This window comes from Trichosurus vulpecula, chromosome 5 (genome assembly GCF_011100635.1).
Source record: "Trichosurus vulpecula isolate mTriVul1 chromosome 5, mTriVul1.pri, whole genome shotgun sequence".
Taxonomy (NCBI): domain Eukaryota; kingdom Metazoa; phylum Chordata; class Mammalia; order Diprotodontia; family Phalangeridae; genus Trichosurus; species Trichosurus vulpecula.
This window is the reverse complement of record NC_050577.1, coordinates 112,593,134-112,618,263: the sequence shown is the minus strand read 5'-3', so window position 1 is coordinate 112,618,263 and position 25,130 is coordinate 112,593,134. Positions and strand designations below refer to the sequence as shown.

The 25,130-nt window shown below is 43.9% G+C and overlaps 1 protein-coding gene across 1 annotated transcript; it reads left to right on the top strand.

The window, feature by feature from the left end:
- The first annotated feature begins 336 nt into the window (after nt 1-336).
- Nucleotides 337-24,056, top strand: STRA8 (stimulated by retinoic acid 8). Its single transcript, XM_036758672.1, has 8 exons — nt 337-528; nt 6,881-6,956; nt 7,249-7,333; nt 8,742-8,900; nt 12,772-13,060; nt 17,767-17,816; nt 21,307-21,418; nt 23,976-24,056. The coding sequence occupies exons 1-8, from the start codon at nt 337-339 to the stop codon at nt 24,048-24,050; spliced, it is 1,038 nt and encodes a 345-aa protein (XP_036614567.1). The 3' UTR covers nt 24,051-24,056.
- The last annotated feature ends 1,074 nt before the right edge of the window (nt 24,057-25,130 follow it).

The following is a 25,130-nucleotide window of genomic DNA, read 5'->3' as shown; positions in this document are numbered from 1 at the left end:
CTCTTTCTCTGTCTCTGTCTCTCTGTGTCTCTCTGTCTCTCTGTCTCTGTCTCTCTCTCTGTCTCTCTGTCTGTCTATCTCTCTCTCTCCCATCTCTCCTCTCTCTCTCTGTCTCTGTCTCTTTCTCTCTCTCTCTCTCTCTCTCTCTCTGTCTCTCTGTCTCTGTCTCTCTGTCTCTCTCTGTCTCTCTGTCTCTCTGTCTCTCTCTCTCTCTCTCTCTCTCTCTCTCTGTCTCTCTCTCTCTCTCTCTCTCTCTCTCTCTCTCTCTCTCTCCCCCTCCCTCCTGTGTATTTACTTATTTAGGGCAAAAGGCTTAGTATTCCATTGCAGCTTTTAATGGAGACATCTGAAGACTTCAGCAACCTATATGTCAGAGTGACTCCTAGACTCCTAGCCGAGCTGCAGGAGTTAGAGCCCCGAGTGCTGCGGAGACGCTTGTCTCAGGCCCGGCATCGTGCAACGCTAGCCAGACTCTTCAACAACCTTAGGAAAACAGTTTTTTCTCCATCCGATAGTACAGCTTCAAAGGTATGGGGGGGGGGGGTGCAGGGTGAGTGGCTCAAGGGGGAGGGAAAGTGGCTATAGATCAGGGACCCCAACATTTTTCAGGATGAGGAAGGAAGCCTGGTACAATAGAAGGAGGACTGGATTTCATGTCAAAAGGCTTAGATTCAAATCGCACCTCTGATGCTTGCTACCTGTATGACATCGGACAAGTCATCTGACTGCTTTGGGCCTCAGTTCCCTCACTTTTGTTGTTGTTCAGTCATTTTTAGTTGTGACTGACTCACACTTAGGGTTTTCTTGGAAGAGATACTTTTTTCTAGTTCAGTTTACAGATCCCCACATTTGGGGTTTTCTTGGAAGAGATATTAGAGTGGTTTACCCTTTACTTCTCCAGTTCATTTTACAGATGAGAAAACAGGTAAACAGGGTTAAGTGACTCACCCAGGGTCACACAGCTAGTAAGTGTCTGAGGCTGGATTTGAACTCACAAAGATGAGTCTTCCTGACGCTCTATCCACTGCACCACCCAGCTGGCTCTTCCTCATCTTTAAAAAAGTTTTAGGTGACCTCTAAGGTCTCTTACAGATCTAAATCTATGCATCTACGAGCTCATAGGAGAGGAGGGGTTGGCAGGGAAGCGTAATGGGGGAGAGAGATCATGGAGGAACCTGCCCAGATGACAAAGGCAATGGGGAATCTGGGTGTGTTGGGGCAGGGAGAGGAGGTTGTGCAGGAGCCATCCATGTTTCAGTTACTTTGGACAATACTATCCCCACTCCTGCCAGAAATGTCTAAGGGAAGTGGAGTGAAGTGTGGTTTTGGCCCCCTGGTTAAGTGGTTGGTCATGATCTTCCAGCTGGGACATTGCCATGTGTGCCCATGTGTGTAAAGCGTCCCTGTTTGCGTGCACATGGGGAGAAGTAGGAAGCCTTTTGGATATGAGCCTGTTCCAACCTGAGTCTTCTGGTTTGACAGACTCCTAGAGCAAGGGGATGAGTCCATTTCCCCCCTTAAACCAACTATGGCTCTCATACACCAATCATGAAACTTCATCCCACTTGCTTAGCTTCATAACACAGCATCTTGGAGGCATCCTGGAGGCCAGGCACCCGCTTCTCACTGCACCTTTGCCCTCTAACTAATGTGTACAACCCAGAGCTGTCTGGCAAGTGTTTGAAGGGCAATCATGGAGGAAGGGGATTGGGCTTCTTAGCTCCAGTGGACAGAACTAGAAATATTAGTGGATACAAAGGTGCCCTAAGGGTTATGTTAAGGGTTGCTTTTTCAGTACCTTGTGAGGCCCCTCCTGAGCCTGAGGGTGCCCCAAAGTCTCTTTCCCCTTATCTTGGAATACCATAAAACTTCCCCCTTATCCTAGACCACAAAATTCCTTGTCTCCCTCATCCTGGGTCATAAATTTTCCCCCATCTCCCTTATCCTGTCCTTATAAAAACAAGCCCCGGTCCCTCTGTAAATTGCTAGTCCTTCTTCCAGGGCTAGCCGGCTGCTTTTGTGGCAATAAAGCTCCTCTTGGTTAGGAGAATATCGCCTGAGTGAATTCTTTCACACCTGAACCAGCTGTAAACCTTGTCATTGGGATGATGCTGAGGAGAAGTAGATCTAGGCTCGATGGAAGGAAAAGCTTTCTATCAAAACTCAAGCTATTCACCAGGAGTGGAGTGAGCTGCCCCCAGGAAGCAGGGTTTGGTATCTCTCACCACTGGCCCCCCTGGGGGGCTTCCACCAAAGTCCAGATGACCCCTGGTCAGGTATGGTGTAAAGGGGATTTTTGTCCAGGTCCAGGTTAGACTCGGTGACTCCTGAGGTCCTTTCTGAGCCCGAGACTGCTGGATTTTAGCGCAGATGGTAAAATGCTGCCTCCACTAGTGGTAATATTTTGTTAATTGTGGTCCCAACGGACTTTGTAAACTTACCATCACTAACCACCTCTCAACCTCAGTTTCCTCTTCTTTAAAATGCGGGTGATAATGGCACTTACCTCACAGGGTTCTTGTGCAGATCAAAGGCACTTACAGGCACTCTGTGAATGGTTTTTGTTGTTGTTCAGTTGTTTTAGGTCACGTCTGACTCTTCGTGACCCCTTTTGGGGTTTTCTTGGCAGAGCTACTGGAGTGATTTGCCATTCCCTTCTCCAGATAAGGAAAACTGAGGCAAATAGGGTTAAGTGACTTTCTCAGGGTCACACAACCAGTATCTGAGACATGATTTGAACTCAGGAAGATGAGTCTTCCTGACTTCAGGCCTGGTGCTCTATATGCCGGGCCACCTAACTGACTATTACTATCAATGCTACACTATTACTATTAATATCTTAGGGTGTGAGAAAAGAGCCTCAGATCAGGAGAAGCCGTGCCTGGCCTTTAGGTTCTCTGTGTGACCACCATACAGTCAATGGCCTTAGCAAAGAACAAACCCCCCAAAACACAACACCCTTACCTAGATAGGCAAGGAATCAATCGTCTATATTCATTGTTCCTTATTGTTGGAGCCGTGAGTTAGTGGCCGAGAGGACACAAAAGAATCGGAAATCCTGGTCCTAGTGAAACTCCTCATCTTATTGTAACGGGAGAAGGTGCGGAAGCTCCTAAACATCTAAACAATACATTTCCAGAACAATCTAAAAAGCACAAGTTAGCCCTGGGATGACTTCTTTCCTTCAAGCAGAATGAGAGCTCCCAGCAGGCAGGGATTGCTTTCCTTTTTGTCTCTGTACAGAATTTATGGTTTGCTTCTTTTGGGGCCGCACACACATGGAATTTCATCACTGCTGGGAACTGTAGGCTTGCCTGGGATTTCTAAAGAGTTTCCTTGAGCGCTGAGGTTAAGTGACTTGCCCAGGGCCACGCAGCATGTGTGTGACAGATACAGTTCAAATTCAGGTCTTGCTGACTCTAAAGGCAAACCTCTCTACACTCCATCCACCTGCCTTTTGCCTTGCCTGTAAGTGGGCCGTTACTAAGTGCCCGTTGATTTGATTTGAATGGAGGATTCCGTGGGTACAGATGACAATCCTAAAATAGATGATTTCTTTGCCCCTTTGGACTCAGTGATGCTGGGCCTCAGACAAAAGATACGCCATCCATTGCAGGGTCTGCGCTTGAAGACTTTCTAACTTGGGTTGGCGCTGTCAGAGAGGGCCCCCTCCCTCCTCAAGAAGGGCTTTTGAGAACTCAGGGTCACTTCCATAGCAGGAAGTTAGAATAGAATTGGTCTTATTCAGTCACTTCAGTCCTGTCTGACCCTTTGTGACCCATGATTCATGGGTCCTGGCAAAGATACTGGAGGGATTTGCCATTTCCTTCTCCAGCTCATTTTACAGATGAGGAAACTGAGGCAAACAGGGCTAAGTGACTTGCCCAGGGTCACACAGCTAGTAAGCATCTGAGGCTGAATTTCAACTCAGGTCTTCTATCCTCTGTGCCACCTAGCTGCCCCTACATCAGAACAGTATTTTAGTAAAGGTCATCTCACTGTGCATCAGAAGTTGTGGTCATCCAGAAAGGAATGGTCCTGAATTGTGTCTTCCTGCTAGCAAGGAAGTATTTGTTACATTAACTTAAAGAGCTAAAAGACCAAAAGGAGAATGTTTATCTGAGTTGAAAGAAGTTCTAATTCATGCTTTTCCCTCATTGTGGAGAGGGTGCTAGATAGAGCAGTGACCTGTCATTTAGGACCAGTAAAGACAGGCAGCTAGAGTGCTGGTCTTGGAGGCAGGCAGATTTCTTGCCTTAGTTATTATTTGGGTGACCCATGGCAATTAATTTAACTGAGCCTCAGTCTTCCCATCTTTAAAATGGGGACAAACAACAACACTTCCCTCACAGGGTTGTTATGAGGATCAAGAAGGGGATGTATGTAATTTGCAAACTTAAAAAAAAATCTGAACTTACCTTTTTTGCAATTTTTTAAAAAATTCTGAATTTAACAAACACCAAATGCAATGTACACTTCCATGTGGAAATAGAATGGAAAGAAGATTTTACACGATCTTCTTTGCAACCTTTGAAGGATGATAAATCATTATAAATAGTAGAAGAGTTCACGGACAAGAATCCTATTCTTTCTGCTTACTTTTCCCTATAGTTTTGAGACACTGGGTCCCTTTAGTGCATACGGGATTATAGATTGAGAGCTGGAAGGAACCTCAGAGGCCATCTATTCAAACCCCTCAATTTTTGCAGATAAAGAAATTGAGGCCTGAATCGATTAAGTTGTTAGTCCAAGGTCAGGAATTCATCTCCTCCGACTCCAAATCTGGCATCATTTGCACTGGGTCAGAAGCTTTGTAGGGACATAGTGTTGCTTGGAGCAACGTTAAGTGTGCCTCTATTTTGAGTAGATTGTTGATGCTAAAATGCATTGTGTTAAATGGGAAACGCTTCCTATTGTACTGTTGTCTCCAGTCCTTCTCCCTTGTCCTTTGGGTTGGTCAGAGAGCTTGGCTATGGCTTTGATCTGAGCATCTCCCCATGGTGCATCTGATTAGTGTGTGAGTTCACCTAAAATTGCAAACTTAACTCCTACCAGATGCAATGTGTGAGTAAAGCAGAATGTAATGAAGAAGCCATCTGTGTTGTCTTGCTTTGTGGGATAAAAATTTCAGAAGTTTAAATTGTGTCTTCCTTTTTCTAACTTTTCACACTTTGGGGGGAAAAACCAGGCAGAAAATTTCTGGGCTCACCAATTCAGAGTTAAAGCTGACGATACCATTAGAAATTGTACCTGTTGCTGTGGTGGCTATTTTAACGAGTTACTAGATGAACTGCAATGCTAATAAAATTTAACAAACATTTATGAAATGCCAGCTTTGGGCATGGCAGAAAGAGATGTTGAATGATGAATCCACGTAGAGTTCCTGTTGTTTGTACGGGAGATTGTAATGTTACCTGGCAGCACATTGTTAGACGTAAGACGAATCTAGTCCTGCTACTTCTGTTTTCCTACGGACATTGAAGCCAAGCTTCCTGGAGACTGATATTTTTAAACTAGGTCATCTCCTGTTATAGGAAATCTTCTGTCTAAAAGCAGCGAGTAGAATTACTTAGCCAGGCAACCCATCAGTGAAGGAGTATGCCTGAGCATACTGAGTACAGTTATCACTTCCACATTGCAGGGGTTAGGGGCACAGTACCACCTCCATCTGGAAAATCCGGGTAAAATTTTTTGGTAGTCCCTTCGTGCCAGAGAAGAAGTCTGATTTTTTTATGGGGTATTTACAGTACCTTATTGTAAAATTTGGGTTAAGTATTTGGTCATAGACTCTGTATCATCCGCACAGCATCTGTGGCTTCAGTGAAACTCCCCAAAATTCCCATTTAGTTTCTTATGCTGACCCACGATATATCAAAACCACAATGGAGAAAAGTCCTGATGTGGAAGAGATAACTGTATTCCATGGTAAGAAAGCATAAGCCACAATCCCTGCCTACAGATCTCTTCTAGGCCATTCTTAAAGAAATTACCTAAATCATGATTCAGACCAATCAGATTTAGCACCGGCTGCATTGAATATACCATAAAGTTGTTCGTTTTTCATAACTCCTACTTGGCCAAGCTAAGAGGTGTCTTCCTGGGAATGTCCATGACAAAATACCATGGCCTGGGGGCAAAAGGCAGTGGAATTGTTATCAGAGGAGCCGGATCCATGTGCTGGCACTGTCCCTTCTTAGCATGTATTCCCTTAGGCTCACATCACCTTTTGGGGCTTCAGTTGGACTATATCAGGGGCTGTTAACCTTTTTTCTGCCATAGACCCCTTTGGAAGTCCAGTGAAGCCTTTGGGACAGCCCCCCTTCTTAGAATAATGTTTTTCAATGCATGGAAATAAAGGATTACAAAGAAGACTTGAAACACAGTTATCAGAATGTCAAAGAAAACAAAATCATGGACCCAGGTTCAGAACGCCTGGACTAGATGAACTCTGAGGTCTCTTCCTGCTCTAAATCTATTGTCTCATCGTAATCAACAGACAGGTTTGAATTGTTAGAAATCTATGGGGGCAGAGTTGCAGCCACTGTGTACACACCAACATTTAAGTTGCTGATCTCAGCTTGGCATTTTAACAAAACACTAAAAAACACTCAAGCAACATTTTGCTGATCTCTGCTTGTTCAAGTATTTTGATATTTCATATAAAACCCATTTACATGAACTCTTTTAAAGTCTCAAATCCTTGCAGTTGAATTTGGGCTCAGTAATCTTGCCCATTCCTATCACTTGTACCAAAATGGTCCAAAGATTGTGACTGACTATTGGGAAAGAAGGGTCCATGGGGACAGCCCTCTCTGCCTCTAGCAACACACACCTGCTCAGAGTGGTCAGAGAGGGGCTTCAGCTTCGCCTTTGTGTTTAGTGGCAGGTTTTGCGGAAGGCAAAGAATCACATTCAGGAACTGGAGCAAACATTGGATCATTTGCTGAAGATGAAAGGTATCCGTGCACCCCTTCTCCCCAAACCTGACCCTGCTTCTCAATCAGTTGGGGTTTAGGTCTGGATAGATGGATTAGAGTTTCACTAAATGAGAGACAAAGCCTGACCTGGGGTCCTTGGCAGTCCTCTGGGGCAGGACAGCTGGATATGGCCGAGGGGTCAAATAAACACTCTGGAATCCCTCATCAACCAGTGGGAGGAAGAGAAGGAGGAGGATCTTTAGATAGGCTGGGGATGAGTGTCAGGCTTTCCGTCTGGACAGCGGCATCCTTCCCTTCTTCCTGCCAACAGAATCCTTCAACCTGGAGGATGGAAATGCATCCACTTTAGAGGAAGTCAAAGAAGAATATGCCAGGATGTACTCCAACAATCACAGGTAAGGCACTGCAGACTCCCAAAGTCTGAGGACATTCTGCAAACATTTCTGAACTACCGACTATGTGCTAAGCATTGTGCTAGAGTCTGGAAGAAATGCTAACTTCAGATCTCTGTCTCAAGGGGCTGATAGTCTAGCACGGGGGCATTACACACCTGAATCACCTTGGGACACGTGATTCCCCTTCTTGGACACTATGGCCCAGCCAAAATGGCCTCCTTCCTGTTCTTCACACAGGACACCCTCTCCTCCAACTCCTTCACTTTACATTGGCTCTCCCTCATATCTGGGATACACTCCCTCTCACTTCTGCATCTCAGAATTCCTAGCTTCCTTCAAGACTCAGCTCAAGGGCCATTTTCTTCTGCAGAAGACCTCCTCCTCTTCCCCATGCTGCTAGTGCCTTCCCCTTTGGAAATTACCTTCCATTTATCTTACATGTACTTATTAACATGTTGTATCCCCAGTGAAATGTAAATTCCTTGAGGCAGAAATTTTTTCACTTTTGTCTTTGAATCCCCTATGCTTAGCTCAATCCTGGCATGTAAGCATGTGTCAATTGATTAATATAAAAAAGTGAATAAGTAGGATGCAAACAAAGTGTCATATGAGGTCTGGGGATGGGGAAAAGATCATTTATTACTAACTTAGGGCAGCTAGGTGGTGCAGTGGATAGAGCACCAAGCCTGGAGTCGGGAAGACTCATCTTCCTGAGTTCAAATCTGGCCTTAGACACTTATTAGCTGTATGACCCTGGGCAAGTCACTTAACCCTGTTTGCCTCAGTTCCTCATCTATAAAATGAGCTAGAGAATAAAATGGAGAACCACTCTAGTACCTTCACCAAGAAAACCCCAGTGGGGCCATGAAGAGTGAGACATGACTGAAACAGCTAACTAACCACTTAGGGGATCAGGGAAGATTTCCTGGAGGAGGTGGCTTTTGAATTGAACTTTGAAGGATGGACAGGAATTCAATAAGTGGAAATGTAAGGGAGACTGTTCCATGCATAAGCAGCAACGGAAGTAAGAACAGACAAGCGGGTAAGTATGGGACCGAAGCAGGAAAGAAGAGCAAGTCACCCTAGAAATGCAGGAAGTAGTAGGTGCTAGCTAGCCAGGTCATTAAATCCGAGCCTTATACAGTCAGCACATGAGCATCACCAAAAAAGTGAAATGAGCAGGTGTTTGCATGAGGAATATGGTGGAAAAGGGTGGGAGCGGAAAATACCAGAAGGAAGACTTGTTAGGAGAGCATTGTTGTAGTCCAAGTCAGTGGTGCAATTAAATAAGGAGTCCAAGGGCCTGAACCGGGGGTGGAAGTGAAAGTAGAAAGGAGAGGCAGGGAGGGAGGGAGGGATAGATGTAAGAGATGCTACCCATCCAACGTGTGTCTCTTTCTTTCCCCAGCATGATGTCAGAAGCCACAGGTGAGAATGGTTCAACAATCTGGTATCTGATTCAAGAGTTTGACGGAGAAGCTGTGGAGGAGGAAGAAGAAGGGAGAAGGGGCGAACTGTCCCACTCATCCCCTGTCACCTCATCTCCTGACTTGATGGAATTTGAACGGTACGCAGGTGAAGCCTACTTGGCAATGGTTGGTGGTATTGGTAATGATATTGTGTGTGTGTGTGTGTGAGAGAGAGAAAGAGAGAGAAAGAGACAGAGAGAGACAGAGACAGAGAGAGACAGAGACAGAGAGACAGAGACAGAGACAGACAGAGACAGAGAGATAAAGCCTGAGACAGAGACAGAGAGAGGGAGGGAAGGAGAGACAGAGAGACAGAGGAGACAGAGAGAGAGAGAGGGAGAGAGGGAGGGAGAGAAAGACAGAGATAAAGAGACAGAGATAGAGAGAGAGAGATGGAGGGAGGGGAGGGGGAGAGACAGAGAGATAAAGACTGAGACAGAGAGATAGAGAGAGATAAAGAGACAGAGGAGATAGAGAGAGAGACAGAGAGAGAGAGAGGAGGAAGGGAAGGAGGGAGAGAGAGAGACAGAGAGTGGGAGGGAGGGAGAGAGAGACAGAGAGACAGAGAGACAGAGAGAGAGGCAGAGAAAGAGAGGGAGGGAGAGAAGGGGAGAGAGATAAAGAGACAGACAGAGAGAGAGAGAGAGAGATGGAGGGAGGGAGGGGGAGAGACAGAGACAGAGAGAGACAGAGAAGGGTCCTGAGGCTGGATCTCTTGTCTGAATTGCTCCATTGGAGGAAGAAGGAGTCAGGCCCTCTGGGGACCAGCCAGAGATGCTGAGTGCAAGATGTAGCACTGCTAGACTAGGTCACAGAGCAAAAAGGCATTGACCTAGACCAGTTCTCTTGTTGGTGAAGTGGCTTATGGTGGGCCTCTCAAGTTCCTTTTCACAGTTTTCACAACTATCCCTAAAAGCAGAGTTTTTAACATGGAACCTCTCTCTATCTAAGCCTCTCTCTCTCTGTCTCTATCTCTCTCTCTCTCTCTCTCTCTCTCTCCACACACATAAATAGATAGATATATATGTACTGCATATACATATATAATTGTATTTTAATATAAATGGGTTTTCTTTATAAAACCTACATTTTTTATTTAACACCTTTAAAAACATTATTCTGAGAAGGGATCCACAGATTCCCCAGAAAGCTAATGGGGTCCGTTATAGGTTGATTGTATCTTATCCTTTAAATAGAAAAGCAAGCTGTATATAATAGACTTGCAGCTTCATGTGCAAATACTCTTTCTCTGTTCTTCTGTGTTTATACAAATGTCCATTCTTTTTGGAGATTGTTAAAATAATAAAAGGGAGAGAAAGAAAAAAACAAAAAAGTGAGGGGATTGGACTCCACAGCCTCTAAAATCGCTTTCAGCTCTAAATTTATGATGCATGATCTTATGACCTGTCTGGTGATATAGAGAGGCCACCCCCTGTGTACCCAGAGCCCTCTTCTCCCAGACAGAAGTTAGTAACAGTGTGTGAGGCATCAGGGTAGAACTTGGCCAGCAGAGGGCACCAATACGATGCTTTTATATAGTCTTGGGGCATTTTAATCTACCGGCTGTCCAAGGCAGCGGACGTTGACTTGGATAATACATCATAGAGCTACTTGTTAGAGTGCTCATGGGGAAGACAGCATCCGTTACGTGACGAAGGGGTCCTTTCATCCCAGAGTAATAGCAGCGTTAATATTTACCTAGTTCAGGTTTGAACCTCGGGGTCAAACTCCACATCCAACATGCCCACTATGAGAGATAATAGCTAGCGTTTATATGGAATCGACTCTGTACCAGGCACTACGCTAAGCGCTTTTCAAAGGTGCTGTCATCATTCTTATTTTAAAGCTAAGGAAACTGAGGCAAACAGAGGGTAAGTGATTTGCCCAGCATCACATGACCAGTAAGTGTCTGAGGTTAGATTCAAACTCAGGATTTCCTGACTCCAGGCCCAGTATTCCATCCACTGTCCCACCTACCTACTTCCACTATACCACCCAGTGGCCTTAGCACATGTGTCCCTCGGAACCTATTCCCCAATAAGCCTCTCTACTTAGCCAGGATCTGGATAATAGGCATCTTTTAAGACTATTACATGAGCCCTATCTTGCATCTTCGGTACACAGGTCTTACACTGAGCTCTCTGACAAAACATAAAAGACATAAAGAAACTCTTCATCTCTCACTCCCTAGCTCTGTTTTATTGAAGGACAGTTAATCATAACAATAACTAACATTTATTAACGCTAAGTTTTGTGAAATATTTTATACCCACTGTCTCATTTCATTTTCACAACAACCTTATGAGTTAGGTGCTATCATTATCCCAATTTTACAGATGAGAAAAACTGTGGCTCAGAGTTAAGTGACTTGCCCGGGGTCACACAGATAATAAGTGCGTAGAACTCCCACACTTGGACTCCAAGTCCAATACTTAATTCACTACATCATCAAAGCACAGAGGAAAATCATTGCCCAGCCACCTCAGGGTCCATAGCTCAGGGTCCAGATTTCCCACAAAGATCAGGGACCTTTCCTTTCTAAGGTTCATTGCGAGGATTCATTTCTTCTCTTGAGCCCACTGCAGTTGTAGCGTCCATAGAGATGCAGAATTTTAGAATTGCAGAGGGACCCTAGGTTATCGGTTTATAGTACCAGGGAACCTCAGAATCATGAAGGAACTCAGGGGTCATCTAGTCTAACCCCCAATGATTGTAGGAACCCTCCCTGAACACGATGTGTGACAAGAGGTCATACAGCTTCTTCCCCTTGAAGACTTCTAGTGCTGAGGAATTTATGAACCACTGAGATAGCCCCTGCCTTACTTGGACAGCTTTGGTTGTTAAGAATCTTTTCTTCAATGTGTTATTTATATGTAGCTGAAATCAGTATGCCTCTTCTATGGGGCATTACAGATGGAAGTCAGAGAATACTTATGTAAGATGAAGTCCTTGCCCTCACGGAGTTTGTAATCATGGAGACTGAGGGAGTCATCAAGGGTGTTCTCCAAAGGGCCACAGCAGTACTTCACAACACTGTTCCTTATTGGCAAATCAGGTTTTTCCTTGTTTACAAACCAGGAAACAGAACCAGAGCTAGTACGGGCCTCTTGCCATGCTCATTCCCAGCCAGGCCAGGTCTGTGGTTTCTAGTTGAATGTCCCAGGGATGTCCTGCTTTAAAGCCTTTGGGACTGGAGCAAAAATCAATTAAAGGACCCCATGAACGAGTAGGGCATCAAAATGGCATGATCTAAAAAGAACTGTCCCTCCTCATGCATCCCTACCCCATCACTAGAAAAACCTAAGATCTAGGGCAACGTGGGGTCTCATATCAAAAGGCAAGTCACTTTGGGATTACTGTTCCCAACCCTCCTCACAGTTCAGTTAATGATCTGGGTTGAGTCATTTCACTATTCCCTGCTTCATCTTCCCAGCCGTCTGATAGGGAGAATTAGTCCTGCTACCACTTCCTATATCCACTGCCCTGCTGTGACTAAGGAGTACATAAGTGTTGTTAAAACCATTTTTCATTAATTAGCATTTATATTCTCTCTGCCCCCACAATGAACAACAAAAATCGATCAATCTCGTGTAACAAATTTGCATAGTCAAGTAAAGTAAATTCCCTCATTGGCCATGGCCAAGAATTTGTGGGTCCATCATCTCTCTGTCAGAAAGGGGGCAGCATTTGTGGTCTTTTGGAATGCATGACCGTTTTTTAGAGGGTATTTTAGAAGAGACTTCTGCTCTGATGCAGATTGGATTCTGCATCAGATTCTGGAGTCTGACCATCTCTTCCCCAGTTGTCTAAAGTCCCTTCCCGTTCTGAGAATCTGTGAAACAGTCACACCCCAGTGAAACATGGGCATGAGAGTAAAAGGTGGGGAGCAGCACCTTGGGTAAGTGGCTTCTTCCAGGGCCCTCTAGTGACCACCCTTCTCCTCCTACCGCTGGCCTTCCTCTCTTCTAGATATCTCTATTTCTACAAGCAGTCAGTGGACCTTCTGATCCAGAATGGAGTTATCTCCCCTGAGCAGGTGACCCTGCCCATCGTCTCTATGGCTATCTCCCATCTGTGGCAAGAGCTTCCAGAAGAGAAGAGAGGGAGCATCCTCCAGGCCTGCATCCAGAGACAGAGTGCCCTTGTAAACGCAGAGGCCCCCTGCCAGGAGCCCCCACGTGCCGCTGAGGACAGTGTGAAGAACAGCAGCGTTGGCAGCGAAGAGGCCAATGGATCCCTGGTCTCCACTCCGGAGGAGGTAAGTGGGGTCTTTTGGGGGAGATGGAGGTAGGTCCTGAAGAGGTGCCCTTTGCTGCAGATAGAGGAAGAGGCCAGAAAATTTACCCAGTGTGACATCAATGTGTCAAGGATGTCAGTAGGAACATAGTTGATATCATTGGAAGTTCTGCCCTATCACAATGCTGACTTGTTGGTTGTGCAGGGATTTTTTTTTACTAGATCTATGATTTTATTTATATAGGGCACTCTAGGGGATTCCCTTGACCAATGCAGAACAGCAACTTTTATACCCTTAGACTGCTGCTGCCTGGGCCTCTTAGAGGTTAAGAGTCCTGGGCAGGGTCACAGAGCCAGAATATGTCAAAGGCAAGACTTGAAACCAATTTTTCATGGTTCTAAGGGCAGCTCTTCTATTCGTTATAACAGGAGGCTTCTATAGCTGCCCGTTCAGTCTCTTTCAGTCTTTGTGACTCCATTTGGGGTTTTCTTGGCAGAGATACTAGAATGGTTTTGCCATTTCCTTCTCCAGCTCATTTTACAGAAGAGGAAACTGAGGCAAGAGGGATTAAGTGACTTGCCCAGGGTCACTCAGCTAGGAAGTATCTGAAGCCAGACTGGAACTCATGAAGTCAGGAAGATGAGTCTTCCTGACTCCAGGCCCAGCTCTCTATTCACTGGGCCACCTAGCTGCCCTTCTATAGTTACTTACCTGCAGGGATTGTAGAAGAGAAAACTCAGAGCATGAGTTTGAGTCTTCAGGTAGCTGTAATAACCATTGGCCCATCAGTGGTGGAGGGCATGGGTCAAGGGGAGGTTGTGGTTGCTCAGTCATTCAGTCAGGTCTGACTCTTCATGCCCTCATGGACCATACTGTCCATGGGGTTTTCTTGGCCAAGATACTGAAGTCGTTTGCCATTTCCTTCTCCAGTAGATTAAGGTAAAAGAGATTAAGTGACTTGTCCAGGGTCACACAGCTGCTAAGTGTCTGAGGCCAGATTTGAACTCAGGTCTTCCTGACTTCCAGCGCTCTATCCACTGAGCCATCTAGCTGCCTCGTCAGGGTGCCAAGCCCCTGGTATGTAATTAACAAATGATTATTGAATGTATGGTTGGATAGACAGAGGCATAAATGAATGAATGTGGTACTTAAATAATGGTATAGAATTTAGGAAGGGGAAAACTCATGGTTCCAGAATGTAGGCCTCATTCTTCTGTCCTCTTATTCCTCATTGTCTCCCCAAGTTCCCCAGTGGCCAGGATATGGATTTATTACTATCCTTGGCAGACACAGAGGGGAAAGTTTGAGAGTAAAGATGAGTGAGTGGTGAGGTCTCTAACTAGTCAGGAGATCAGGACAGCTGTATGCAGAAGGAGAAATTAGACTCCATTCCTCGAAGGCCTAGCCTAAGGATTAGTGAGATAAGGCATGTGGCATTATCTGGTTTTAAAATAGAACTTGATAATTGCCTGCCCTGTGCCAAGTGTGGCATTTGACACCGTGCACAAAGTTAGAATGCGACTCTATTCACTCAGATGTCTTGTTTATTGGGACCAATCTGCTGAGCAAATAGTTCAGTAAAGGGGAGAAGCTGCTAGCTTGGAATCCCATGCATCCTGGAGATGTCTGCTGTGTCTTAGCAATTGAAAAGCTTCCAACAAACAAGAGCAAACAAAGTCCATTCAGACCTAAGATCCATAGTAAGGATGTATTAGTACATGCTTTCTTGCATAATACAGTAATTCCTGCCCCCCCCCCAGCAAATAACTTACTAAATAAGTCTTAGAGAGTTGCCCAGATCTCAGAGAGGTTAAGGGGTTTTCACGTGGTCGTGGAGCTATTAAGTATCAGAGGCACCTGGGGACTCCTGGTTAGAGCTCTTGAGTTGGAACCGGGACATTCCAGTTCCAGGTGCAACGCTCCCCAATAAGCTCATAGACCTAGAGCCGGAAGGGCCACCTAGTCCAACCTCCTCTTTTCACACATGAGGAAACAGAGGCCCAGAGAGGTTAAGCGTCTTGCCTAAAGGCACACAGATAGTAAGCAGTAGATTTGAACTCAGGTCTTCTGGTTCCAGGATAAGGCATAGCTGAGTAAATAAATAAATAATCAATTTTATATATTTTATTTTATTCATAATATAAATTTATCAAATATTTTATTTTTATTTATTATATATAGATATAATATACATAATTAATATATCAATATATTAAATTTATTTATATTTATTATCAAATTATTTTATTTATAATATAAATATATTTATATTATTTATATAGCATTTTACAATTTACAGTGTGCTTTGCTACAACAACCTTGGAGGGGGAGGTACAAGGAAAATATATATTATCCCCATTATTAAGATGAGAAAACTAGGGCAGTGAATAGAGTGTCAGGCCTGGAGTCAGGAAGACCTGAGTTCAAATTTGGCTTCAGACACTTAGTAGGTGTGTGATCCTGGGAAAGTCATTTAACAGGCTGCCTCAGTTTCCTTGTCTATATAATGGGCTAGAGAAAGAAATGGCAAACCACTCCAGTTTCTTTGCCAAGAAAACCCCAAATGGGGTCCTAAAGAGTCAGGCATGACAGAAGGACTGAAATGACTGAACCACAACAAAAAAGGCTCAAGAGAGGGTGTCTTGGTCATTATCACACAGCTTATAGTATTAGAGTCTAGACTTGAACCTGGGTCTTGTATCACCAAGTACAACGCTCTTCCTATAATCTTTTCCTCTTCTTAAACACTTGGAGGAGGAAGGAGATGGAATTCTTAGTTTGCAAGCATTGGCAGTGCCGTAAGTGTGGGCCTAGTGTACATACACAAACAATACACAATGGAGTTTTGGTGCTTCCTATTTCTCCTTAATGGAGGATGAAGAGTTGTTGTTGTCGAGTTATACCTGACTCTTCTTGACTCCGTTTGGAGTTTTCTTGGCAAAGGTACTGAAGGGATTTGCTATTTTCTTCTCCAGCTCATTTTACAGATGAGGAAACTGAGGCAAGCTGGGTTAAGCAACTTGCCCAGGGTCACACAGCTAGTAAGTGTTTGAGGCTGGATTTGAACTCACAAAGATGAGTCTTCCTGACTCCGGGCCAGAGCTCTATCCTCTGTGCCACCTAGCTGTCCATAAGTAATGTATACTCCAGACACCAAATAATTAGGATTTCTTTTCAGTCAATGATTACAGTATTTTCCTCATTCTAGGTATGCCTCTCCCAAGCCTCATTGTCAAGAACAAGCATGAGGATCTGAGGCTGGAACCTGGTTGGCATGGCAGATTCTTTCAGTATCCCAGCCTCATAACAGCCCTTTCTGACCTGAGATATTTAACTCCCCGCCCCATCCAGTCAGTCTTCCCCTCTTCCTTAAAATAGAACCCCACCCCCTGCACGTCCTTTTGTGCTCAGCATCTGCCTGCCCTCTAAGTGAAAATACCCACCTCGGCTCCCCAGAATCCACTCTCCCTTTCTGGTTCTCATCCCCATTTATTTCAGTTCTCCCCCATCCTCAGTGTTTGAGGCCAGCATAGGAAGGTTAAGGAAACTGGCTACTGCAAAGGTTCTAGAAAGCAGTGGCAGAACCAGGATGATGGACATGTTCTAAGATGCCCAGTCCAGGACCCTTTCAATAAGACCTCAGAATTAGGGAGACCCACGATAGAATACAGCACATTTTTAACCAAATAAGGTTAGGAAGAGAATCAGTTCTCTTTTTGGATTTTTAAAAAAATTGATTTCTTTAAAAAAATTTGGTGTCATTTCACAGTGCTCTTGTCCCATAGATCTTCTCTTTAAAAAGTAGTTAAGCAACAAAACAAAACAAAAAATTATTGCTTCTAAAAGCATAGGGGCAGCTGGGTGGCACAGTGGATAGACCACCAAACCTGGAGTCAGGAAGATTTATCTTCCTGAATTCAAAACCAGCCTCAGACACTTACTAGCTGTGTGACCATGGGCAAGTCATTTAACCCAGTTTGCCTCAGTTTCCTCATTTATAAAATGAGCTGGAGAAGGAAATGGCAAACCACTCCAGTGTCTTTGCCAAGAGAACCCCAAATGGGGTCACAGAGAATTGGACAAGCCTGAGATGACTAAACAACAAGAAAAATCATGTATGTAATCTGCACCTGTGGTCCTCCACCTCCCTACTGCAAACAGGGAGTTATGCTTCATCATCAGACCTCTGTAGTCAACACTAGTCAATACGTACATACGGAGGGTTTTTTTTAAGTGTTATTTTCCTTAACATGATCGTGGCCCTTATATATTCCTCTCTTGGTTGTGCTCAGGTCCTTCTGCATCTGTTCATCTAAGGCTTCCTAAGTTTCTCTGGATTCTTTGTATTCGTGGTTTCTTACTCTCTAATAACATGTCATTCCACTCAAATACTACACAATTTATTCATCCATTCCCCTATTGGTGGGCAGACACCTTTCTCCTCGTGTTCTTGGTAGCACAAAAAGTGTTACTGTGAGTATTTTGGATCCATAGGGCTCCTTTCTCTCTGTCTTTGACCTCCTTGGGCTAAATGTCCAGCATTTAGGGTCATTGTGGGACTACCCTTCTGCCCCCCGACCTTACAGCGCAGCCCCCATGTGAATGTAACTAGTTTCCAGGGCATGGCTGCACAAGCCAGGAAAACCTTATTACCAGGGAATCCCAAGCCTGTTGGGCCCAGAAATGGATTATTACTTCTGACATAAGAAAATGTGAACCCTTTACAGATCCTTTTTGAAGATGCGTTTGATGTGGCCACAGGTGTGTCCAGCCCCAGGTAAGATGATGATGCTAATGTTGATATAATATTTTAAAGTATGCAAGGTATGTTACATATGTTGTGTCATTTAATCCTTACAACCCTATCCAGTAGGTGCAATTATTATCCCCACTTTACAGAAACTGTAAAGGAAACTGAGGGAGGTTAAGTGGCTTACCCAGGATCACAGAATTAGTAAATGTCAAAGGCAGGATTTGACTCTGGGTCTTCCCCTCTCCAAGTCCATCACTCTATCTACTGTATCACCTTGTTACCTAGGCAGTCATTTAGTGGACCTGAGGAAGGTAACCCAGGCAGAGCCTTTTATCCTGTGTGTGCAAGTTAACTGGGCAACTAGGTGGCCCAGTGCATAGAGTGCCAGCGCTGGAATAAGGAGGACCTGAGTTCAAATCCAGCCTCAGATGCTTAAGAGCTACGTGACCCTGGGCAAGTCACTTGACCCTGTTTGCCTCAGTTTCCTCATCTATAAAATGACCCAGAGAAGGAAATGGCAAACTCTTCCCAGTATCTTTGCCAAGAAAACCACAAATGGGGTCATGAAGAGTCAGACACAACTGAAAACAGCCAAATAGCAACAAGCCGACAAAACATTCAGCCGTGGGAAGGTACATATTGTAAAATACTTCATGTCACTGCTTCTGCTCTTTAGTGGCCTGTCGTGTGGGAGGAGGCCCAGAGAATCTAGCTAATTCCAGGATCAGCCAGCATGGATTCAGCAGCAGGTCTGGGGCCATTTAAGTCAGTTCTTCCTTAGGCTAGAGTTCAAATCACTCACTCCTTTATCCTTTGTCTTGAGGCAACTGTGGATCTTACCCCCCCAACCCCCCCCACCCCGCCTCCACATCCCCAGCTTAGATATAGAGCGGGTCAAAACCAAACTGGCCATTGTGGGTAGAGTTCAAATGTAAGGCATGCTTCTAAAATCCTAGAATCTCAGGATTAAAAGGCATCTAATCCTCATCTAGTTGAACCCTGATCTGAAGTGTGAATCATCTCTACATAGGCCTGACAAGTAGTCATCCCATCACACTTCAGTTGACGGGGAACTCACCACCACATGAAGTATTTTCAGGTAGCCCTAATTGTTAGGAAGATCTTCCTAAAATTGAACCCAAAATCTGCCACCTTTTAATGCCCTCCTCTTTATTTTTCCATCATTCTTCTAAATCTGGTGACCATCCTTCCTCTGGGGTCAGGCCACCTATTAGTACCAGCTACTGTTTTCGTTTGTAGCAAAGGATAAGAAATGAGTAAAGGACTGAGACATGGAGAAAATGAGAGAGAGAGAGAGAGAGAGAGAGAGAGAGAGAGAGAGAGAGAGAGAGAGAGAGAGAGAGAGAGAGACTTTATTACATGCTTAATATGTGCTAGGCACTGTGCTAAGCAGATAGATGATAGATAGATAGATAGATAGATAGATGGATAGATGGATAGATGGATGGGTGGATAGATAGATAAATAGATGGATAGAGCACTTATTAAATAAACGAGTAATATATGCTAGGCACTGTGCTAACTGGTAGAGAGATAAATAGGTGGATAGATGACAGATAGATGATAGATGAACAAACAGATAAATGATAGACAGATGATAGATGGGTAGATAAATAGAACACTTATTAAGTTGTGATTAAGATTATGCAAGGCTTTGCCTGCTATTTGCAGGGTAGAGGTTGCTTTTTGTGTTAGTGAAAATTGCTTTATGTTTATCAAGTCCATAAGAATAAAAAGGAATGTAAAAAACAAAAGAAAGAAAGAAAAGTGCTTGAGACAATATTGCCTTAGTCCAAGGATAGCTTTGCTGAGAAACAGTCTGCCTTTACAGCCTTTACCTTGTTACCTCCTTATGAAAATAAACTTTTTTTTTAGTGAGAGAGCTAGGGAAAAGGAGGCATCTGGCATAAATTGTTATTCCTCCAAGAGAAGTCAATAACACAGGAAATGTGGGGGAGGGAGACGGTCATTTAAGACCCAAGATAAAGCTAAAGAAAATCCAAAAGGTCATCTCAAGATGGATACTGTTGCCTCAGACCCTCAGCAGCTGCATGGATAAAGAAGCTGTCCTTTGCTTTATTCTGAAGATTGGCCAGAGACTTCTTTGCTAGCCACACATTCCTTTGTCCCCTTAGGACAGAGAGAAAAGATGATTATACAGCTGGGCTTCTGCATGGGTCACTGCGCCAGAGGTCCCCACTGAACATGGAATGCCTTCCTCAGGATCTTATATCTAGAGGTCACCTAGTCCAATTTCAACTCTCTTTTATTTTAACAGATGAGATCACACAGAAAAATGGCAGAGACAGAATTCACATATGGGTCCTCAGCTTCAATATCTAGTGTTCTCTGCCATGCTTCTCCTCTCAGATCCTTTAGAATGAATGAACAGGGGTTCTGGATAATAGCAGTTGACATGTTTAGAGTGATATAAAGTAGAACACATAGAACAGCTAGGTGGTGAGGTGGACAGAGCATCGGTCCTGGAGTCAAGAACACCCACTGCTCTTTCTGAATTCAAACCTGGCCTCAGACATTAGTTATGTGACCCTGGGCAAGTCACTTAATGACCCTATTTGCCTCAGTTCCTCACCTACAAAATGAGCTGGAGAAGAAAATAGCAAACCACTCTTTGCCAGGAAAATCCTAAATGGGGTCACAGAGAGTTGAACGTGACTGAAACGAAGGAACAACCACAAAAGTTTACACAAATTTTTATGCACACTAACTCATAATGGCCCTGTGAGGTTGGTCATGCTATCTTATTCCCATTTTTTTCAGGCAACTAAACACTGGGGTTCAGAAAGTTTGCCACTTGTCTAAAGTAAAAGAGCCAAGATTCAAAGCCAGGCCTTCTGAATCCCAACCCACTGGCCCTTGTCATTAGACCATGATGGTTATGTAAAATGAACAACGTTGGAGAATGAAATCAATGTTCTATGTTACTGCTTTGTGGGACAAGGGGAGGAGTTACTGGAACTAAGTATTTTATCCCTTCCTTCTGTCTAGGGATCATGGCCCAAATTTGATCATAAGGATTTTTTTCAATGTAGACTTGTGATTTCCCGGGTGTGGGCAGCTCCTAGTGGGTAAGCTCACCCTGCCAAGGCAGACTGGCAACTTGTTACTTGGAGCCTTTGAGGATTTTCTAGGGCACCAAGACGCTAAGAGACCAACCCTACCACAAGGGGAGTTTATTCCTGGCCTTATTGTTTGTGATGTGCACTCAACAACTCAAATTGAGTTCTAGAATAGTCCAGAATTGTGATTATATCACGGGAGATTAAAAGAGAGGAACCAAGGAGACATAATAGAGCTTTGCTGGGAGTGGGCTACAGAGTACTGTGGTTTCCTTTAGCTGGAATCTCGGGAGTGGGAATCCCACCAGGGGCTCAGTAGAACTATTTGAGTGTACCCAGGGAAAGGTAAAAAAACAAAACAAAACAAAAACCAAAACCTAGGAGTTAAATGTTCTTTTTATTTCTATTGTCAGTTCAGTGTTTGCAGGTTGCAGCTCAGAAAATCCAGAGGAAAACAATCATCTCTATGTGCAGATCGTCAGTTTCTTAAAGGGCCTTTTCTGTGCTAACACACAGTTGCCACAGGTAGGACAGAGAGGAGAGCAGATAGATCTCTGCCCTCTTGCTTCTCCCCTTGATGGGGGAAAGGGATTTTTCAATGTATTTCATTTGCTTGAATTTCTACGTAGCTCAGATGAGAGCCCATTAGCCTTTTCATCTAAGGGTCCAGGAATTAAATTCCTACTTAATGAGGGTTTTTCAGGACAAATAGCTTGTATGTAGTAGGAAGGGAATAAATGTCGAATGACTTTTTCCTGGTCACACCAAAAAGGAGCCATTAGGCATTCATTTGCATTTCATTTGGCCTGTTTCCATTTGGAGGTGACTTAAGTCATATGTTCTCCTGCGGAACTGAAAACTATTAAGAGAAAACCGAGAGAAGAAACAGGAGGGAATGCTTTTCTAAAGCAAGAAAGTCTTTTAAAAAAATTTTTACATCACTCACAAGGACAAAAGAGTTTCAAAATCTTCAGAGACCTTCTGGTGAGTAGCCTGGGACTCCAGTTAAACTTCAGTATAAAAAACAAAAGCAGAGAAAAGTTATTTGCTTAAGGTCAAATCTCTACCTTCTCAGCATAACTGGACCTATGATAATCTGACTCTGAAGAGAAAAGGCGGCTGCAATTGTCCTCTCTCACCCCAGTTGTGGGTGGGATGGCAGGGCATTTTGTGAAGGTTTATGTGAAATTTGCTGACATCTTAGAACTCTATCAGATTGGGGCCAGGGGGGGGGGGGGGTGCAGTGAGGGTGGGATTGTCTTGTCCTTAAAAAAAAAAAAAAGGCTGAACTTGAAATTTAGGGATGCTACCATTAGGTGGCAGTGAACCTTTTGTCGAAAGGTCAAAACTCTAGGCTCAACCTAGTAATATTTTGCCTGGGATTTAAATAATAGGACTTCTCTGGCCAAGCCTTCAGAGACTTATTAAGAGTCATGAATTGCCTACCCTTCGTTTATTTTTTACGATGGAATTCTTTACTACAACCTCCTAATCTAAACAATCACCAGCCATTAAAGATGTTTTATATAGTAAGATTTGTTTTTTAATCCAACACCACTAAGGTACAATTTGGTACCGTTCTCTTGAATCATAATGCATTTTTTTAATCACATCCCCTAGAATTCTTAACTAAGAGCAAAAAGATTTTTGCTGGTTTGGGACCTTCTCCTGCTTCTCCCTCAGCAGCAAATTACTTCTTGTCCCAAACACGGTTTCTGTAGGTAGTTGGAGAGATGTAAAAACGTTGGCCTTAACTTGTTTTTTTAGAGTTTCAGGCTCCTGGCCCTTTCTCTACCCAATATTGACGAGAGAGAACAAAAAGCTTCAAATTGCCTCCATGTTCTCCATTACACATGAAAAGAAAAGGCTTTCTACTTTATCATGTTTAGTTTCTGATTCCCATCAGCCTTCGCAGGATGAGCTAGCCAGTGTGACTTAATTCACATAAATATTTACTAAGCCCCTTTACTAAGGACCTGTTGATGTGAGCTATGGCTTCAGCTCACAAACTCCTGCTTACAGTTTCCAGAGCTGTTTTCTTAGGGCCCTATAGCACTTTAGGGTGCACAGGGCATTTTGAATAAAATTTAAATTATAATAAATAAAATTAAAAACAAAATAAAATAAATTTAAATCAGGTGTTTACTCAGAGATTCAAAATTGGTACATTATAAGTTGAGTTTTTGTTCGTTCTTTATTTCTTTTTTTAACTCTTAATTCCTACCTACCCCCCCCCCCCATGGACCAGGCCTCCTGGCCTCACCTCCAGCACTCTAAATTCCTCTTCTTTCAAGCTTTTGCTAATAACACCTCCTGCAGCTGAAACCTGGTTCTTTTCCTTCTTACATGGATTAATACAAATAGTTCCTTTTCCAACTGAATCTCCTTTGGTGGGACTTGGAAGTCGTTTTTCAGCCTTGCTGGCATCTATGCTAGGGGAAGGACCAGTAATACTGTTGGTTTTTTCCCTGTGCATTCACTTAAGATGCCCCCACCTCAGTAGGGCATGTGCTCCATGTTTCTTTAGTAACAAAGAGGGATCTCCCTTGAGTCATCCACATGTCCTGTGAACCCCATCACCCATGAGACCAACGGGCATACTTTGGAGAGATGGTTGACTAGGGTTAGAGGTTCATTCCAGTCAGAGAACTGAGGAGAGCTAATTGACCTACAGACACAATCAAATTCAAACTCTTTGTAATGATTCTCTTTGCAAATGGACCACTCTGAGTCTGAGGTTTTACTATGGGGGATAAAACTTAGGAACTTTTCCTATTCTGGTGTCCCATTGGAGAGCGTCCCAAAAAAGACTTTTTAAGGCTACCATAGAAGTGGTTCCTTCAAGAGGGTTGAGTGAAATTGGGATGAGGCCTTTCTTCTTGGAACTCTTGTTTTCTTCCAGAAATTGGTGACCAAAGATCAAAGAGAAAGGAGTTTGGAAACAGAAATTCAGGTAGCTTTGTGAAAGGAGGGTACAATAGTGGGTTGGTCTGGGGTTGTTGGGTTACAACCTGGACTGGATGGCTCAGGGAGAAAATGTTCTCACTTTCCCCTCCATTTCTTCCATCCTGGTGTTTTGCAGGAAGCAGCCATCCCACTTGATGATGAGACAGTGATGCTAAGATGCACTGAGACCTTTGATGATGAAGACTTATGAGAGAGGAAGTCTGGGGAGTTTCCATAGTTAAATGCATTGCTGGAAGCTGAGATCACACCCATATCTCCATCTGAGGGCTTTTGGGGTGGGTTTTCCTGGGAGCATTTGGAACGGTCTTAGGTTCTGACTATTTATAAAGTATTTAAATGTAGGCCTTATGTTTTGGTTTGTGAGTGAACTGTGTCTTTTTTTAGGTGGAGAGGGGAAAAGTTCTTATACAAGGTAAAGAGATTCACACAGGTGCTCACACACACACACACACACACACACACACACACACACACCATGCCTGACTTACACATCTGGCAGACTTTCTGATCTGTCTAGGAAGAATAGGCGCAGGGGTGTTGTAGGCAGCTGGCATTTCCAATGGAGAGCAAATGCGAGACTCCCTGAAGCCTGGCACAGGTTGTCATCTTCCTTGGGAGATGGAACTTGCTACTTCTGTAAACCCTTCTTCAGTGTTCCAGTCACTTGCCCAGGCTGTCCAATAACTATACTGTGATACACATACACACACATATATACACATATACATATATACGAGTGCGTGTGTGTGTGTGTGTGTGTCCTCCTCAAATTTTTCACAGTACGTTACCCATACCTTTCCTTGCACATTTATTTCACTCTTTGTCACAGTGATTTATGTTACTCAATTCCACCTCCCATTAGATTGCAGGTTCCTTGGAAAGTATGTTCTGTATCATTTCTATCTTTGTGTCCCCAACACTGAGCACCATTTCTTGGGCAAAGTAGGTATTTAATAAACATCCACTGAAGTCAATTGAATGGAGTCACAGCTATCGAGGACCTTGGGGAGGGACCAGGATCTCAGATGGAATATGGGGACCAGTGAGAATATTCCCCATAGCTGACCTGCACCCCACTCATGAATCATAGGCTACCTTTCTAGTTCCCTTTATCTCCTAGGGAGGGAGAAGCTGTTGTAGCAAAGAAGGGCAGTGCTAGAAGGTAGGAAATCAGGGGCTGATATCTAGACCTGATTCAGGCTGGGTTTACACTTCAGGTTAGGAACTGGAATAAAACTAGACCCGTGTGGACCATTTAACAGTTAACAAA